The 19,575-nt window shown below is 43.1% G+C and overlaps 1 protein-coding gene across 8 annotated transcripts in view; it reads right to left on the minus strand.

Moving 5' to 3' along the window:
- Nucleotides 1–3,306: 3,306 nt before the first annotated feature.
- The window catches only part of CRADD (CARD and death domain containing adaptor protein), a 68,391-nt gene continuing 52,122 nt past the window's right edge, over nt 3,307–19,575 (minus strand). For 2 of the 8 annotated variants that reach the window (XR_014784367.1, XR_014784366.1), the window contains exons 3-4: nt 6,040–6,469; nt 3,307–5,903 (exon numbers count right to left, since the gene is read on the minus strand). Coding sequence is in view for 3 of the 8 variants with exons in the window: in XM_084810278.1 (XP_084666404.1) it covers nt 6,168–6,469 (302 nt within the window). In the remaining 5 variants the exon portion in view is untranslated. Of the gene's footprint in view, nt 6,470–19,575 lie in introns of all 8 variants that reach the window. The other 6 variants (XM_084810279.1, XM_084810280.1, XR_014784368.1 and 3 more) reach the window with 5 other exon arrangements.

The following is a 19,575-nucleotide window of genomic DNA, read 5'->3' on the forward strand; positions in this document are numbered from 1 at the left end:
AACCCTATGTGAATTTGAATTTTGCTTGTCATTTAATTCTGAAGAACAGTTCTAAACACAATTCTTAAATTCAAAAGCTTGCCTTGTTTTTCAGCTTGTCCTAACAATTCAGTCAGGGAATTAATACTTAATACTTATTAATATTTACTACTACTACTACTACTTAGAAAAATCCCTGTATATATAGTAAGTGGTCAAGTGTACACACCTATTATCACAGTAATATTCAGAACAGCCTTCCCCAACCTGGTGCCCTCCAGATGTATTGGTCTGCAATATGAATGATTCCCATCATTCCCAGCCAGCAGATTTAGATTTAGTAAGCTAGTATTATCTTCATATTACATATGATGTTTGTTCAGCCTGAGACATAGGCCGGTTCCCATGATCACCGGAGCTCACTATGGCTTAAATAAGCCACAGTGGGTTGCGGTGTGTGCTGGTGGCCATTTTGAATATTCAAGCCATGGCAGGTAGTCGCTATGGTTTGTCATGACATCTGAACCTGGCAAGGGTGGGTTGTTGGCATGGTTAGCAAAGTACCCACAACCCATGGGCTGTTTTAGGGCTATTTAAGCCACAGTGGGCTACCATGATCGTATGAACTGGGCCACTGGGACTTGACAAGGCCACTCTGTGGCTCAGCTGAGATTCTAACTACTTAACCACTTCTACACCAACTTGTACACCAACTTAGAGAGTAGCATCCCCACCCCCACATTCCAGGCTACACTTATTAACATTTGGACTACGCTATTTGTTGATGATTCTAATATACATTCCCCTAGATTCCAGACAAGATGGACAGAGCTAAAATAAATCCCAAGGCCAAACAGGTTTACTGACTGAATTTGGGATAAACTAATGTATGTATCAACTGGATAAATTTTAAGGTGTGGCTGAGCTGTAAAGGTCTCATGAATTACTGCAAGCTGCACAGTGCTGTTTTATAAAGGATTAAATATAAAATACTCCATGGTGTGTTTCTAGAAACTGAAAGAAGTCATTCAGTCAGCAAATCAGGCTGACAGGCATAACACACTCAGAGTTAACAGGGCTGCAAGCAATTGTAATAAAATATTTCTTCACAAACAATGGCTTTAAAATATTTTGCAGAAGCATTTTTCTTTTACATCTACCAAAAATGTCGAGGCATTACCATGAAAATCTAGCATTTCCAAACAAAAATGCATCTTTATTGCTGGGCTTATTACAATTATACATGAAAGTGAATTATAGTAAATTTCAATAACATGTGTAGTATGTGAGTGGAATACTTTGGGGCACGTCAGGGGGCCTGGGTATTTGAAAGACTGCCTTCTCCTATATGAACCTGCCTGATCCTCAAGATCAGCCAGAGATACCCTTCTCCAGGTATTTAGAGGTAACATGGGAAGCAACTGGGGCCTTTTCAGTGGTGGCACCCAACTTGTGGGATATCCTTTTCAGACAAGTGAGGGAGGCACCTACAGTACCACTATTCAGGCACCAAGTTAAAAATAATTATTTTCATAACCAAGTCTTTAAGGGTGCAATCCTACGCATGGCTGGCTGGGGCATCCTGGGAGCTGTGGGACTTTTTTCTGACTAAACACACATAAGAGTGTGCCTTTAGTGGTTTTAATGGATAACTGTGAGTGCAAGATTTTTTTAAAAACTGGCTGCTTTGTTTTATTGCTGCTGTAGTTTGCTGTTTTTATAAATGTATTAATAGGTTCTCAGGATTTAGTGGATCAATGTATTGTTTTCAACTGCTTTGCAGCTGTTAAGTAGAAAAGTGGCATATATGAGAAGGAACAACATCATTTGCCCCACCTGCCATGCAGTTCTTCCATACGGATCAACCTTCCCCAATGGCCCTGCTGCCTAGGGAGTTGTAGCACACCAGGTTGGAGAAGGCTGATCTAGCTGTTAGTGGAGGATTGTTGGAAGAAGGCACAGCTTGTGTTCTGCTGTAGTAATATAGGAATCAGGTTTTCTTCCCAATTCAGGATTGAAAACTAAATTATATCTCCTAAGAAACTGTAATTGTGGTAACTTTTGAAGAGGGGACTCTTTGTCCTCATGAATCTTCATAGCCTGAAGTGAAGTCTAATGAGTGTGAATGCATACCACCTGTCTGCCCTAAGGCAGGATATCCTTCATTATTTTAGAGCACCCATAACAGGTAGCTGTCCACACTGTAGATGATTCCCCCTCCTTGCCGGCTTATTTCATTGCTGACATGGCTCTGACTCTAAGGGCCAAGACAGACATTACTTGAAAGACATAGCTAGCAGCTACATCTTGCTTTGATTTTTACTCTGGAGTAGGCACAGGTGGCCCAGTGTGGATCAGGACCCTAGCATGGGGGGGTAAGGTGGTCTTTAACCCTTCCCCTCCCTCCACTATGGACCCAATCCAGATTAGGGGCCCCCACTGGCAATTTCCATTACAAAATAGTGATCTATCACACAAACGGATCACTATTTTGCAATAGAAATTGCAGGTGCAGGGGCCCTGATCCGGATCAGGACTATAGCGGCATAAGGGGAAAAGGGTAGAGTCAGACCCCTGACTCTAGGGTCCCAGTCCAGTCTAGGGCCCCTGCACCTATACTCTATAGTTAAAAAAAAAAAGCAAGTACTTTCAAATGATGTTTGCTTTGGCCCTAAATTTAAGACTTTATTCCCAGTTAACTCACAGGTGTTAAAACCCATTGCTCTTTGTGAGCAAAATATTTTCATTTTCATTCCTTATTACAGCAATATCTCTGAACTAAAATAGCTTAACACTTAAAAAAGTAGTGTATCCTCCTCTTTCAGTCTGCCTGTTCATCCTCCCAAATTAAACTTGCCCTCCACAAGTTAATTAAATAAACCTTTGGCAGAATAAACCAATTAAAACTAGTCATCCTCATCATTAAAGCAGATGATGTTCTTGATTATTTGGGAAGAACCTTTATGGAGAATAACTGGAACATAGAGAATGAAGGGTATCACTTATCCAAAAGAAATAGACCACATGGGAAGGGAGAAGGAGAAGCATTATATGTAAAGGATAAATACATATGTTGTGAGGAAATCCATGAAGCTGAGTGTGGAAGGTTATTTGAGAGTTTTGGGGTAAAAATAGAGGGGAAAGGAAATAATAATAATTTAAGGGATTTTACCATTCCCCCCCCCAAAAAAAAGTAGCTCAAAGCGGCTTACAAAGTATAAAGACATAAAAACAATCAGAAAAACACATTAACAAACTAAAAGCAGCAGCGAACACACAACCCCCACCCTCCAAAACTAATACACAATAAATAACATTAGGCAACAGCAGGGTTAAAAGTTTATTTAAAGAAAAATGTCTCCTCTTGCTGGGGGAACACAGATAAAGATGATGATGATCTAACCTCATAGGTCAGGGTGTTCTACATCCTGGGGGTGGGGGTGGGGCTGCCATCAAGAAAGCCCTCTTGCACGCTGCCACCAACTATGCCTCTAAAGGCAATGGCACATGCAAGAAAGGTGCAACAGCTGATCTTAAAGGATGTACAGATTCACCTGGTAGGAGATGGTCCTTCAAGTACCCAAATCCCAAGCTGTTTCGGGCTTTAAAAGGTGGTACCCTGACGATTTCACTTTCTAAGACAGAAGAGACAAGGGGATTAGCTATTCTAGACCTAATCTTCACCCAAAGGAAAGAACTGATTGATAAGGTGAAAGAAGTGTGGACCTGATTGGGGGAAGAGTGACCACGTTACCTTGGATTCATGACACTGAGGAAGGGAAAGCTGACTGTAGTCAGATGTGCAACCTGGACTTTAGGAAAGCCAATTTCAGTGAGTTTAAGTAAATACTGGGTATGAACCATTGGGTAGAAACACTTGAAGAGATTTTGAAAATGGAACCACTCTACCCTGCTTTGATCAAACCTCACGTGACTACTGTGTCCATTTCTGAGCACCAGAGTTTAAGAAAGATATTGACAAACTGGAATATATCCAGAGGAGAGTGACACAGATGGTTAGGGGAGGTTCAGGACTTAGAGAACAAATACTATGAGAAAAGGGTATGTTCAAGAACTGGGTATGCTTAGCTTAGAGAAAAAAACGAATAAGAGGTTATATGCCAGCCATCTTCAAATATTTGAACAGCTTTCACATAGATGGCAGAGCACATTTATTTGCTGTTGTTCCAGATGGTAGGCCCTGAACCAGTATGAAGACGGGTTTAGATGAAACTTCATGATCGCACAAGCTGTTTGAAAGTGGAACTCACTGCCTTGGACAGTGGTGGAGTCTCCTTTGTTAAAAGTTTTTAAGCAGAGGCTGGATCGCGACCTATCAGGGGTGCTGTGGTAGCAAATTTTGGCACTGGCAGAAGGGTGGTCTAGATTATTTTTTAGGTCCCTTCCAATTCTATGATTCTGTGAATTTGAAATTGCAAGGACTGTGTTGATGCGAAGGGGAGGAGGGAGGCTGAGGACTGAAACAGAATGAGACACACACAATAAGCTGTTCAAAATAAAATTTTGTCAAATGAGAAATTCATATTGTAATTAAGAAAATATAAATACAAAATACACTTAAAAACCTGAAAACACTGAGCTAGCTATGCTTTGCAACATTAATATTAAATGTTAATATTAATGTTAAACTAGAAGTATTTGATAGCTTCTAGCACATAACTTTCTGTAGAGTGAGGCTGCAATCATATGCAGAGTTAGGCACGCTGAAGTCCATTGTTCAATGAGCTTAGGATCAGGCTGCATGAGAAGTAACCTACCAGGATTATTTCTCCTTATATATCCCAGAACTCAGACTATAACAACTACAATGCCGACCATCAACGCCAAAATCAGCCTGTTCCTCAAACTGCAAAGAAATCTGGCAGAATGCATATATCAACATTTAGTTTGTTTCTCAGTGTCTGCTATCTTTTGTTGGTTGGTAAGAATTCCCCGCATGCACTCTTTAAAGAAAATGGGCTGCATACTATAACTCTCCAATCAACAGTAAATATATGTCTTAATGGCAGCCTGAAGCTTAGAGAGTTCTCCAAACTTCCCCTTTGATATAGATATAATGCTTCTGCATGTAATGATGGTATTGTTTTTTATTTGTAGGAAATACAGAAGTCAACATAAAGACTGTAGTCTTAAAAATGCACATAGAGGTCATCTTATCTGCGATTCTAACGATAGTTAACATTTCCTGTTGAAAGTTAGAAAGTAGAAGGGCTAACAGCCCCAGTAGCGGCCAGTGTGATGGACAGAAGGGCTAGCTACTGCTGTGTGTTGGCTAAGTGGGAGGAGACCCTCCATAACCTCTCTGGCAGGGAGATGTGAGGCAGCAGTTGAGGCAAGGAGCGGCTGTATCATGTAGGATACAACTCTATTAGCTACCACGGCTATATGAAACAGCCAGTTTTGGAGACAGCATATCTCTGTTTCCGGGCAACTGGTATTCAAAGAAGGGCAGTGGGGGGAGAAGGGGCCCTGCTGATTCCATGCTCTGCTTGAGGTGTTCTTGGAAACAGGAAACAGCATGCTGGACTAGGTGGACTTTTGGTCTGACCAAGCAGGGTTCTTCTTAAGTTCCATGCCTCTTTGGGCAGACTGAATTAATGGTACAGTAATCTGGATCTAAGTTATAATTGTGTCATTAAATTAAAAGCTAATAGAAACGTTGGCACAATACAGAGAAAGTTGGGTATTCTTAAGTTTCATTTAAATCAATGAGATCAACAGCCCAATCAGACACATTTATTCCGAAGTAAGAACCGCTGATTCTTTGTGAGCAAAATATTTTCATTTTCATTCCTTATTACAGCAATATCTCTGAACTAAAATAGCTTAACAGTTACTTCTAAGTAACTCAAACAAACTCTGGGTTATTGTTCTGTGAGAACTGGACCACTGTGTATACCAGCCTTCCCCAGTCTGATGCCCTCCAGGTGTGTTGGACTGCAACTCCCAATGGCCATGCTGGCTGGAAATCATGGGAGTCGCAGTCCAACACATCTGGAGAGCACTAGGCTGGGGAAGGCTGGTACACAGCACTGCAGCCTTTGGAACTTAACTGCATGCTTACATCCATTTTAAAGAGATTTTCTAGATTGGTCCCTGATGAAAGTTGTGCATCTGCTGAATTTAATTTCACAGAGAGGTCAAGAGCCTCCAATGATAGTAGGGGCTCACTGAAACATCTGTTGGATCACAGAAGAATCCACTTCTCCCAACTTCAAACCAGCACACAGACTTGCCATAGTAGCTTTATTCCCAAAACGTTGCCTCCATGAAATGAATGCGCTCACAATCTGTAACTGGGTATTGTTTGGGTGATTGGCTTTACAGCGATAAATGTCATTGTATGTCAAGCCCAGGAACAATACAATGCACTCCCATTCAGGCCCAAGTCTCCTAGCAAGCTTGCAAATCTGCTGATCTGTTGGTGGATTCTTCAAAGTGTGTTGTGAAAGTCCAGGTATTTCATCATCTAGAAGAAAAGAAAAAATATAGATACATTACTCTGAAGGAGAAGAAAAAGTAGCAACTTTTAATGCAATCTTGGAGCTGTGGCTACTGGAAGAAAACAGAACTATAGAGCAGACCACTAAACCAATGTCAGGGAACAGTACGCTAGCAACATTAATTAGGTAGATGTTATAAATAAAACTCATTAAACAGTTTAAGAGACAAAAAGGTCTGTTTATGTCTGCACTTTAGGTGCCAGAACTGACTAGGGACCCAAAATGGAGCCCAGAAAGTTCCTCCACATCCAAACTTTCTAAATAGGTTACTGTGTCATTACACATGAATGCCCAAGCAAGCACTTGGCGGTTGCCTATCAGTAATCTGAGGCAGATTTTCAACTGTTTCTGATTTGAACTAGTAGAGAAATGCTGCCTTTCCCAACCTGGTACCCTCCAGATAGTGTTGGAATGCAACTCCCATCATCCCTGACCATTGTCCATGCTGACTGGGGCTGATGAAAGCTATATTCCAGAATATCAGGAGGGCACCAGGTTGGGGAAGGCTGCCTTGGAGAGTTATTAGGCAGCGACCAAATGTTCCATCCATCCCTCTCATGCAAGTTCAGCTCTCCTGAATATGTTAGCACTGGTGGCAAAGGGGGGGGGGGGAATGCTTCTAAGTAAATAAAAATTTTGCCAAGTGTGTTTTGAGAGGCTGAACAAAGAGCCCACTGAAGTTCCATTGCTACCACTGCCTCTGATCTAGAAGTTGTAATCCTTCCTGAAGCTCAGAATTTCATAAGTTAATTGTAAATTAAGAAAATATTGGCTTCCTTTCCGAATACAGGGCCAGTGCAGTGTGGGAATTGGTCTTGCAGTTCTGTTGCCTTGGAAATTGTATCAGAAATGGAGATAAATAACATTCAGTGCATGCTAATTATAACCATAGGATATGAATGCTGAGGGGTGGGGGAGAAAAAACTAGGCAGCTCCTTACAAAACAGTCTTATTGTGAACCATACTTCAAAACCCCATTATCATACCCACAATCCCCATCAAAGCAGCACAAAGGCTATAATTGAAATACAACTCCCTACTCTTCATCAAAAGAATTTTTGAAAGCACTTTTTTTGACAGATAAAAGGCTTAGCAGATGGTTTGGGCCATTCCAAACAGATGGCATATGCACATTGCAAAGAACTCTTTAAAAGGAAAAGGCAGCTAATTTTAGAACTGTACTGAAGCCTTCTCTCTCTTGTAATAACCTAATTGGTTAAACAAGGGGTCTCCAAATGTTTTTCACCAGTGAGCGCATTTTGGAATTTTGAGAGAGTGTCATGGCTGCTTTCACAAAATGGCTGCTATGGTGGTGTGGAGAACCACAAAATGCCCATTTCCCAGAAGGCAAACTGGTGAGGCTAAAAGAAGAGTAATTCATCCCAAAACCTAAGTTCAAGGTAAACATGGGATCTGAGCTCCAAAACACAAAACCACTGTTTGGAACCCATGATTTTCTACTCCAACAAGCCCCCTAACTCCCCACCCTACAACTCTAGCCCCTGGAATTCTCCCCAGCATACCTTTTTTGTTTTTTCTGGGTGTCTGGGCACATTCCAAAATTGCTGGGCTGCAGCCACTTGTCATGTTTATATTCCAAGGGTGAAATCCTATGCATGTTTAGACATAAATCAAGGCCTACAACTCCCAGCATTCCCAAGCCAGCATGGTTGGTGGGGGAATGGTGGGAGTTGTAGGCCTTTTTTTTCTGTCTAAACATGCATAGGATTGCACCCTTGGAATGCCTCTGGGCCCCATGTGAGGCCCAGAGGCATTCTTGGAAATAAAGGCAGTGCTGGAGGCTGATGCTTCATTTTGTAGCATACCTACCTCCTAGTTATTGTTTGTCAATTAAAAAAAATAAAAATAAATCAGAAGACGCAGGGAGCCTGGTTGGCACCAAGGGAGGGGCCTACAGACACCATGTTGAGGAACTCAGGGTTAAATTATACATTTTTGACTGACTGCAGCCTTCTGCTCCCTTTTTTTCCAACAACCAATGTAAACATATGGTTAGCTCTGAAGCTGAGGTGGGGGGGGGGATATCTTTCCTGTTTTGAAGTCCTGCATCCAAGCCAGGAAGTCAGGATTCTGCAAAACTGAATTGGTGATCTCAGTGTAGAGTGTAGTGTGCATATACCTTGAATTAGTTTGCAGAATGTAATATCCTATAGGGCAGCTTTCCCCAACCTAGCTGCCTGAGGGATTGTGGAAGTTGTAGTCCAAAACATCTGGAGGGTGCCAGGTTGGGGAAGGTTGCTATAGGGCCAGAGAGTAGACAACTGTTCTCCCCATAGTACAAACATTTGTTCCTTATGCCGATGAGGCTGGTCTCTGCTTGTGGGATTTATTCACCATGAGCGGAAGCTGAAATATTGTGTGCCATTGCTCAACCCACCCTATCTATCTATCTATCTATCTATCTATCTATCTATCTATCTATCTATCTATTTCATTTATATCCCATCTTTTTTCCTCCTTAAGGAACCTAAGGCGGTGTACATAATCCTCCTCTCCATTTTATCCTCACAACAACAACCCTGTGAGGTAGGATGGGCTGAGAGTCAGTGACTGGCCCAAAGTCACCCAGTGAACTTCCATGGCTGAGTGGGGACTATAACCTGGATCTCCTGATTCTCAGTCTTTTGCAAGAGAATTCCAGAAAAACGTCTATTTCTGCTTCATTGACTATGCTAAAGCCTTTGATTGTGTGGATCACAACAAACTGTGGCAAATTCTTAAAGTGATGGGAGTACCAGACCACCTTACCTGTCTCCTGAGTAACCTGTACGAGGGTCAAGAAGCAACAGTAAGAACCGGACATGGAACAACCGAGTGGTTCAAAACTGGGAAAGGAGTACGACAAGGCTGCATATTGTCACCCTGCTTATTTAACTTATATGCAGAGTACATCATGAGAAACGCCGGGTTGGATGAATCAGAGGTCGGAATTAAGATTGCTGGGAGAATTATCAACAACCTCCGATATGCAGACGACACCACCCTAATGGCAGAAAGCGAAGAGGATCTAAAGAGCCTCTTGTTGAGGGTGAAAGAGGAGAGTGCAAAAGCTGGTTTGAAACTCAACATTAAAAAAACGAAGATCATGGCATCTGGCCCTATCACTTCCTGGCATATAGAAGGGGAAGAAATGGAAGCAGTGACAGATTTTACTTTCTTGGACTCCAAGATCACCGCAGACGGTGAGTGTAGCCATGAAATTCAAAGACGCTTGCTCCTTGGGAGGAAAGCTATGGCAAACCTAGACAGCATAGTAAGAAGCAGAGACATCACCTTGCCGACAAAGGTCCGTCTAATCAAAGCTATGGTTTTCCCAGTAATAATGTATGGCTGTGAGAGTTGGACTATAAGGAAGGCTGAGTGCCGAAGAATTGATGCTTTCGAACTGTGGTGCTGGAGAAGACTCTTACGAGTCCCCTGGACTGCAAGGAGGTCAAACCAGTCCATACTAAAGGAAATCAACTCTGAGTGCTCACTGGAAGGACAGATACTGAAGCTGAAGCTCCAATATTTTGGCCACCTAATGCGAAGAGAAAACTCTCTGGAAAAGACCCTGATGCTGGGAAAGATTGAAGGCAAAAGGAGAAGGGGACGGCAGAGGATGAGATGGCTAGATAGCATCACCGATGCAATGAATATGAACTTGAGCACGCTCCGGGAGAGAGCGCAGGACAGGAAGGCCTGGCATGCTATGGTCCATGGGGTCACGAAGAGTCGGACACGACTGAACGACTGAACAACAACAAAAAATGCATTTGAAAAACCTAATAATACAATGCTGTAAAGAACACACCCCAAAATGTACTATTCCACACCTATATTATTCCACATACTTAATACTGTGCATAATTATCACAGATTTCATTGCTATAAGATGAAATGGTGGCTTGCATTTTACTATGGATGGCTATTAGATATGATGGCTAAATGAAGTGATGACTTTTGTTTTGCTGTGGATGGCTACTAGATATGACAGCTAAATGGAACCTCCATGTTCAGAGGAACTGCCTGTGATTTAGATGGATTCTTCCTATGTTCTTATGCCCATAAAGGTCTACCGTGCACAGGTTTAAACAGATACGCCCTTGCTTGAATGGTTAATATGGATGTTAAGAATAAATAGTTAAATTTTTTGCACTGTTAGATTGTTACATTTTAAATATGCATTACTGCTGGCTGCTGCCTTTCTTTTTGGACTTTATAGTGGGCTGCACAAAGCACCACCACCACCACTCTCTCAAAGAGGGTTATCCTTGCTCCCTTCAAGATGCCATCAGAATACAGTGTTTTAATATTTTGCTAGCACTCTTTAAGGTGAGCAGTTGTTTTTATAAATGAGAAAGGCAAATCGATCGTGTGTTTTTCTGTGCTAAGTATTGTTTAGTTACGCTCTTCTGCTTTTTTCTGGACTGGTAATTTAATGAAGGGAAAAGGGAAAGAACACAATTGAGGAATAGGATATTCAATCCATTCCACAAACAACAGCATCTTGTGCTGGTTCCCATTATCACACAAGAGTTTTATCACATGATCATCACTACACTATATGAAACACACATCACTGAACAGATGTAGGAAATGACCCATAAAAACCATGCATGATCCAGCAAATAAGAATACTGGGCTTGGGCCTTGGATTTCTGGATCCAGATGGGTGTCTTTGGCTATGATGGCAATGGATATTATTCAATGTTGTTCTGACTTAAGTCCATTCATTTCAATGGGTCTACTCTAAGTAGGACAAATGGCGGATACAACCCATTGAGTCCTAGTTCCTCATCTAAAGGAAAGATCCTAAAGCACTTTACCAAAATTCCTACAGAGATGCTTAACAATGACTTGGCATCACACAGACAAGAGGCCTTACTATGTAATAAATCTATTGTCAGATAGATGAGAAATTATGGGATGAATTCACTCTTCTTTTCTCTTTCCTTAGAGCTGAATCTTTGAAGGGTTTTCTTGCAAATTGTTCATTTGGATGAGTGTATGCTGGCATTCCCCAACCTGGTGCCCTGCAGACAATTCCCACAAGAGGATTGTGGCAGTTGTAGTCCTACTCATCTACAGAGCCCCAGATTGGAGAAGGCTGCTCTATGCGCTGTGAAAGTCTGGCGTATTTAAACCATAAGTGCATTTTTAGGGGGCTGTGTGATAGGAAAGGAGTACAACATTCTTAAGGACCTCCGGAGGGAGGGAGGGATTTCGTGAATTTAGTGCCCGTGGGGGAAAACACTCCCTTGTGCCTAACTCTGGGCATTTACTTCTACCTTCCTGCTTTAATCAAGGCAGCACTTCCATAAGCAAGGCACATGAGTGAATAAGCAGGCAGCTGCAGACGTTATGCTCATACTGTAGCAGCTATTTGTTAAGGGAGCACAGTGGGAACGTCTCCAGTGATTCCTAAAAGGCCATATGTTCCTCGAAGCACTGCAGCCATAGCAACCACTCACCACTTGCTTTGTTTCCAGGAAACCACTGTTCTGTGCTGGTTCCGCTCGTGCCTTTTTATTAGATTATAAACTCTCCTAGATAGGAATTCCACAGTTTGCTCTGACATTACTGTCACTGCAGGTTTTAGAGTTTCATGTGGTGAATACCACTTTAAAATCAAGGGAATGAAGCAAGCTAACTAAACCCATATCCAACAGAAATAATCATTAATATTACTACAAATTAGAAAGAATCTCTTATTATAAAAGTATTACAGACTTAAGTTAAAAGCCTACTTACAGAGCAATCCTATGCATGTCTACTCAAAAGTAAGTCCCACTGAATTCAGTGGGGCTTACTCCCAGGTAAGTGGGCATAGGATTGCAGCCTTAATTCTCTTTTGAATTTTGCAATGATGCAATTGTATGGTCACTAATGCAGTTTTTTTTCTGTAAATAAGAAGATAATATGTAGAGAACGCAATATCCTGTGAGTCTAACACATAATGAAGCCATGGAAGGTTGAATGCTTTTATGTCCCTCAAGTAGATCGTATCAAAATCACCCACTGTATTATGTGAAATATCTGGCTTGAAGAATTCTGTACATGTCTACTCATAAGTTCAATGAAGCTTACTCCCAGGTAAGTGGGTATAGGACTGCAGCTTAAAGAACTGTCTTCAAAACTGTGAAGTGTTAGTACCTCAAAAATAGAGGTCTTTATAATAAAAGCATAAAAAAGAATGCCTTTCCTCACTAGGGTTTTTTTAAGGAGTTAATCAGATTTTAGGAGCTAATCAGAAGGACAAGATGAAGAATATGCAGATTAGCAAATGTGGTATTTAAAGGGTAGACTACACTGGGTGCCTCCAAGTCAATCTCATGAGAAATTAATTAAAGCTATAAGCAACAGCATAACAATGTGGACATTAGATGATTAATGCTAAGTGCAGCCGACAGCCCAGATAAAGATGAGTGAATTCATACTGAAATAGCCTTCAAAATAACCATTCTCCAATTTGTTTTCAAGATCTCCTTTGAAACAAATGTTGGCTTCATTAATCCACTGCATGCAAAGAAAGTCATTTTTCTACCAACAGATCTGTACAGTTTGTGTGTTTCTCAACAGACATAACAGAAAACACATAACCAAAGACACTGATTTTGTACTTGACTTAATTCCACTCCAGTGAAACCAGGCAGCTCCTAAAAGGGCAGGAATAGAAGGGTTAATAGGAATGCTTTCCCACTGATTTAACTAGGTCTTTTAAAATTCAGGCACAGCATGTCTGCAAAGCAGATGGGGAGAAGAAGCTGAAAGTAACATATCCTCCTATGTGTCACAAATGTAAAGAGGGACACTCCTGTGTATGAATGAGTGGAGCTAGGAGAAGAGCTGGGGTGAGAAACCTGCTGCCCTCCAGATGTTGTCGACTCCAATACGCATCAGCCCCAGCCAGCATAGCCAATGCCCAGGGATGAGAGGAGCTGTAGTGCAACGTCATCTGGACAGCCACCAGTTCCCCACCCCTGGAGCAGGGTCTGGCATTGTGGCCTGGCGGACAACTCAAATTTAAATCTGCCACAAACAGAAATCACAGGCTTAACAGTACATGCAAGCAGATGGCTCCGTCAAGCCATACTACAAAGCATACTACCACAGCGCATGTATGTGCACTTTTCTTGTTTAGAGCTGCCTTCCCCAACCTGGTGCACTCCAGAAGTGTTGGACTACAACTCCCATCATCTCGCAGCCAGCATGGCCAAAAACTGAAGAACAGCCGTGCAACTAGCCCAAGATCAGCCAGTGAATCCATGGCGCAGAACTGTTAAGCAGGTACAACAGTTAAGTAATAAGAGTGTCTGAGTATATGCAAATGCTTTCCCCTCACCTCTGCATTTCTTCAGCTTTCCCCCTTTTCCACGGACACAGAAATAAGAAGCAGGGCTTACTGTGTGATGATATGTCTTCTGCACAGATTAAAGCCCTAGTACCTCTCTTTAGAAATTAAGCACTGATCCCTATCTCCTTTGCCAACAAATTACAACCAGAGTACACTGTTCTGTTCTACCATACAACAGTCCACTTCTAGATTCCCTCTCACTTTCTTTCCAGCAGTTCTTCATCCAAAAAGTGTTTTTCCCCTACAACTCAGTGCACTCTCTCATTTTAGGCAGGGTCTCCAGTTCCAGTATCTCTGAGCATGTGCAGAGTGTCCCCCCCCCCCCCGCACTGAATGACTGTAGTCTTCCACTTCTTCATACACTTGGAATTCAGGAGGAGATTGCCTCTCAGCTCATGGTTAACCCAGGCTATCAGTCTATGGGCTGAGCCTACCTCCTTTCCTGTCACAAAATTTGTACTCCTTCTTCCCCTCCCAACTTCGATTTTTGTCAAGGAGGGAAGGGGAGAGAGAAGATGGGGTGGCAAAGAGAAAGAGGAAACTGAGTGGCCTTGTCCTCTGTCCCTACCCACCCCAATATACAGCCCCCAGGAACTTACCCCAAGGGAATACAGCCCTTGACATAAAAAGGTCCCCATCTCTGCCATAAGGTAAAGTATATAAAAATACAGAAACTTGTAAAAAACTTCACTAGGAAGTTCCACTTTGATTCCTGCTTCCTTGGCTTCAGGTTTCGCTTCCATACACATGCATGGTGTAAGAATACAAGAAAGTTGTTTGTTTTTAATTTGGGATTATTTGGGGGAGGTTTTCTCCAAATTAGGACTCTAAAATTCTGGCTGTTTTGGCTAAAAGGGCAAGACAGAAGCTGGGCATATGAGAAGTGGTTGATTATTACATACTGGCTGGGTTCACACAATACACTACCCCACACTCAGTGGTTAAATGTGGATTGTTTTGAACCATGGGTTGTTTGTTGCACTATGGGTTATTGTGTTGTCTGAACCTAGGGCATTTTCTGCAGTGTGGCTTGATAACCACCTTGAACAAGCCAACAACAAAGCATGGGTTCTCAAGGTGGATTGTTCGAGAAAAATAAGCCATACTGCATGGTTAACAAGCCATCATGCAGAAAACATCCTGGGTTCTGACAACATGCTAACCCACAGTTCAACAGACATGAATGATTCAAACAACCGACACTCACCCACTGAGTGTGGATTAGTGTGTTGTGTGAACCAGCCACTGAGAGACTAACAAGTTCTTAAGACATCTGTTTCCATGCATCCCATCTTGAAATCTTATCTCATAAACTTTATAGTAACCTTTGAGCTTCCATTATCATCTCAGTCCTTTTCCTCCATATAAAACCCGTCAGATCATATTAACAGGATATTTGTGAAACAGCAGCAGCAGTAGCAGGATATTTGTGAAAGAGGAGAATTCTACAGGCCAGGGTAGAATTCTCATTATGGCCATTCCTAAAGAAGAAAATGTACACAAACAGCAGCATGACAGCAATTGAGGTCATGGACTTTGAATTTCTGCTACAGCTTTCTTCTTGCAATAATAAAAATAATTGCCGTTTACTAGAGGCTGTTATATAACAGTTAATCTTGCAGATTACAGTAAACAGTTATATTTAGATCTGTTTATGAAAAAAGCAGCTTCCTTGTAGTCGACATTCACAGAAGTATAACTACCTTGTTGGATCAGTCCAAGAGTCCATCTAGTCTGATATTCTGATTTCATCAGTGGCAAAGCAGATCTCTCTGGGAAGCTAACCAGCAGGGCACAGTGGAGATAGCTTGTTCTCAGCATCTGGCAAAGTGGTGCCATATTAGTTCACCAAGCCCAGCTGTTCTTTAGGCATTGGCCAGGATCATTCAGCAATGGGATCAGGGCCAGTACTGGGGGTCAGCATTAGCGGGCACTTGCCAAGGTCCATACCCCAGCAGGGGCACACTGCTGCCCCACGAAACCCCACTCTCACTGCTGCTGCTCCTTGCTGCTATTGCCTGTTCATTTGCTCAGAGAGGTCAGGTTAACAGTGGCAGGAACAAGGAGCAGCTGCCGCCTCTGTTCATCTTCCCCTCTCCCCTCTTGGTGGCCATACTAACTGGGCCCACAAGGAAGAGGGCAAGTGAAGGGGCAGTGGCGGCAGGGGCAAAGAGGTGGCTCCATTTAGATAAAAGGTAAAGGTGTCCCCAACCAGTCGTGCCCGACTCTAGGGTGCGGTGCTCATCCCCGTTTCTAAGCCGAAGAGCCAGCACTGTCCAAAGATGCTTCCGTGGTCATGTGGCCAGCATGACTGAACACCGAGGTGCACGGAACGCTGTTACCTTTCCCGCTGAGGCGGTACCTATTTATCTACTTGCAATTTCTTGCTTTCGAACTGCTAGGTTGGCAGAAGCTGGGACTGAAGACGGGAGCTCACTCCTTCACGCAGCACTCGGGTCTCGAACTGCTGACCTGCCGACCTTCCAGTCTGCGGTTCAGCGTCTTAACCACTAAGCCACCGCGGCCCCTACATAGGGACCCACTAAGGGTATCTTGCCCAGATGACGCAGAAAACCTGCCATTGTATGGGACATCTGCCTTCCTCTTGGAGCTCAAAACAATTCAAAGGAAACACCTCCGCCACCCCACCCCCAAACCCTGTGATAACTGGGAATTACGAATGCTAAATTCATTGAGACAAGGACACTTCCAAACCATTACACTAACTGGGCAGGCATGTGGAATTTTCAGGGTTGCTCTGTACATCATTGTGGTTGCTAGCACCATATTTTTAGTATCTGTATTTATTTATTCTTTAAATGACACCTTTCAGCCTCCATGAAACCACCATATAGCCAGGGGGCAGCACAACTGGGCTACAGGGTGGATCCCTCAAAGCTGTCCTTTAGGCTGAAAGATGGCACAGCTTTGATAGCTAAGTAAAGCTGTGCCACTGTTTCTCTCCAGTCATCTGTAGCTCCTCAAGTTCAATTCGTTCTGCTTCTTTCCTGTTCTTCCAATCTATGCCGTTAATTGATTTCTATCCCTTCTTTTGATCCAGAAGGAGGACTGCAGAATAAAGAACCACATGCAACTTACCTGGGAACCACACACTGTTTATTAATCATGCATTTTCAACGTGAGTCTATAATGTAGTGATTTGCAAACAGTAGATGTGGGCCCATCAGTGGCACAGCAGATAGGAACCTTGTAAAGGTTCTTCCAGGCTGCAGGAGAGGGGATGCTGGTAATACTGTCACAAGTGCAAAGTGGGATTCACTTCCAGGTCAAGGGTTAAAAATCAAAAGGTGAGTCCTGAAAAGAGACATAAATTAAACTCCAAAGGCCAGGCAACTGGAGAGAGTAAATACATACAATGGACTTGTCTGCACTCATGTAGCATATCAGAAGAACAAAAAATAAAAACTCTGCTCTCCAATAAAAACTCTACTGACCAATGCCATATGAAAATGTCGATGAAGCATCGCTACCTGCAGCTCTACAGGATTTACAAAAGTGTTTACTGTACTGCTTTATCTGCAGCTTAATGACTGTAGTATGGTAGATTACAGGGGTTTAGGCAAAACATCATAATAATTTGAGATGCAACATTCAAAGTAAACACAGTTTATGAAAAAAAAAGAAAATCCTTTTAAAAATAATGAATTAGTAAGTTGCTGCAAGACGGAATAGGAGAGGATGCCAGCACAGTGTAGTGGTTAGGGTATTGGACTAGGACTGGTGAAACCCAAGTTCAAACTACTATTCAGCCACGAAGGTTACTTGGTGACTTTGGGCCAGTTACTGTCTCTCAGCCTAACCTACCTCACAGGGTTGTTGTGGGGATAAAATGTATACTGCCTGGAGCTCATTGAAAGAAAGGTGGAACATGAATATTTTTATTTATTTATTTACAATATTTATATACCGCTCCACATCAAAGATTTCGGAACAGTGAACAACAGACAAAAGAATAAACATGATATTAAAACAATTAAATTTTTTAAAAAGAAACAGATTCCAAACTTAATAAACCGCGGATGGTCACTCAAGGAAGGCCTCTCAAAATAGCAATGTCTTCAGGATGCCTTCCTTGAGTGACCACCCGCAGTTTATTAAGTTTGGAATCTGTTTCTTTTAAAATATTTTTTATATGTTGGTGCCTGCTGATCTCCAAAGGCAGGGAGTTCCACAGGAAGGGGGCCGCTACGCTAAAGGTTCTTTTCCTGGTGGACTCCAACCAGGCCATGGGTCCATGTGAAGCCACCAGGGGCATGCCCTCTGATGACCTCAGTGACTGGGCAGGTTGTAAAAAAGAAGGCACTCTCTCAGGTATGAATATACATACATAGATACATGCTTGTGCCTTTCAGGTGACCAATGAGAACTCTGTTAGGACCCAAGCATCTGCCTGATCATTATGAATTACAGATCTGAACCTAATTATGCATCTTCCACTCTTCCTAAGGTCTTAATATTGATCCAGATAATAATTTTCACATGGTAGCAGCTTTAAAGCTTTTGTTAAAACCTTGGACTAAAGTGTTGTTTCCTCAAACTTTCACTTTGACCTCCTAATCAAAGAATCTTTGATTCACTGACTATAAAAAAGTTTCGAAGTAAAAGGATTTTGTAACTATTTGTTGTTATTACACCAGTAAAATTGGGGATTTAAGGGGATTTTAATTGTTTTGTTTGTTTGTTTTATTTTGTTGGGGGGGATTTTGTTGTGTTTTTAGGGGTGGGTAGCCTGCCTGATAGGCGGGAGCGAGGGGGCATGTGTCCACCTGATGGAGGCAGTGGGGGGAGTGTTGGGGGCCAGAACATACCGAGGCTGGGCGGCAGGCGCTGGCGGAGCGCTAGGGGCAGGCCATGCCAGGTAAGGGGAACAAGGGAGAGATGTGTAGTATCTGTCCCCTGCTCCGGGCCTGTCCAGAGCCAAAGGATGGCTGGGGGAGGCGTGACCCCATCTTCTGGCCTTCGTTTGCTGCTCTGCAATGCCAGGTCTGTTACCCAGAAAACCTCCCTCATCCATGACATGATCCTGGATGAGGGTGCAGACCTGGCATGTATTACGGAGACCTGGCTGGCCGAGGCTGCTGCTCCAACCCTTGCAGCCATGTGTCCAGCTGGATTTTCGTATGCACAGCAGCCGAGGGCTGGGGATCGGGGAGGGGGAGTGGCTGTTATCTACCGAGAGTCCTTGGTCTTCACCAGACCCCCTCTTCGGGAGACCAAGGTTGTTGAGTGCATGTACTGGAGGTTGGGCCCGAAGGGAAGTCTGGGGATTCTGCTCGTGTACCGTCCACCCCGCTGCACGACTGACTCCCCGGCCGAGGTGCTTGAGGTGGTCTCTGATGTGCGTGTACAGTCCCCTAACTTACTGGTGTTGGGGGACTTCAACGTACATTCGGAGGCCATCCTCACAGGAGCACCTCGGGACTTCATGGAGACCATGGCCTCCTGGGAGCTGCACCATATTCTAACTGGGCCCACCCATGTAGCCGGTCATGCACTAGACCTTGTGTTTGTTTCTGGAGAAGCGGGGAGTGATCTGGAAGTCGGGGGTATATCCACCACCCCCTTGTCATGGTCAGATCACTATCTGGTGATGTTGGACTTCTCGGTTCCACAACCCCTCCGCAGGGGTGGAGGACCCATTAAAATGGTCCGCCCCAGGCATCTTATGGATCCAAATGGATTCCTGAACGCGCT

The sequence above is a fragment of the Heloderma suspectum genome, chromosome 7, assembly GCF_057233095.1.
Source record: "Heloderma suspectum isolate Gila_16-S chromosome 7, 16-S_ref, whole genome shotgun sequence".
Classification (NCBI taxonomy): domain Eukaryota; kingdom Metazoa; phylum Chordata; class Lepidosauria; order Squamata; family Helodermatidae; genus Heloderma; species Heloderma suspectum.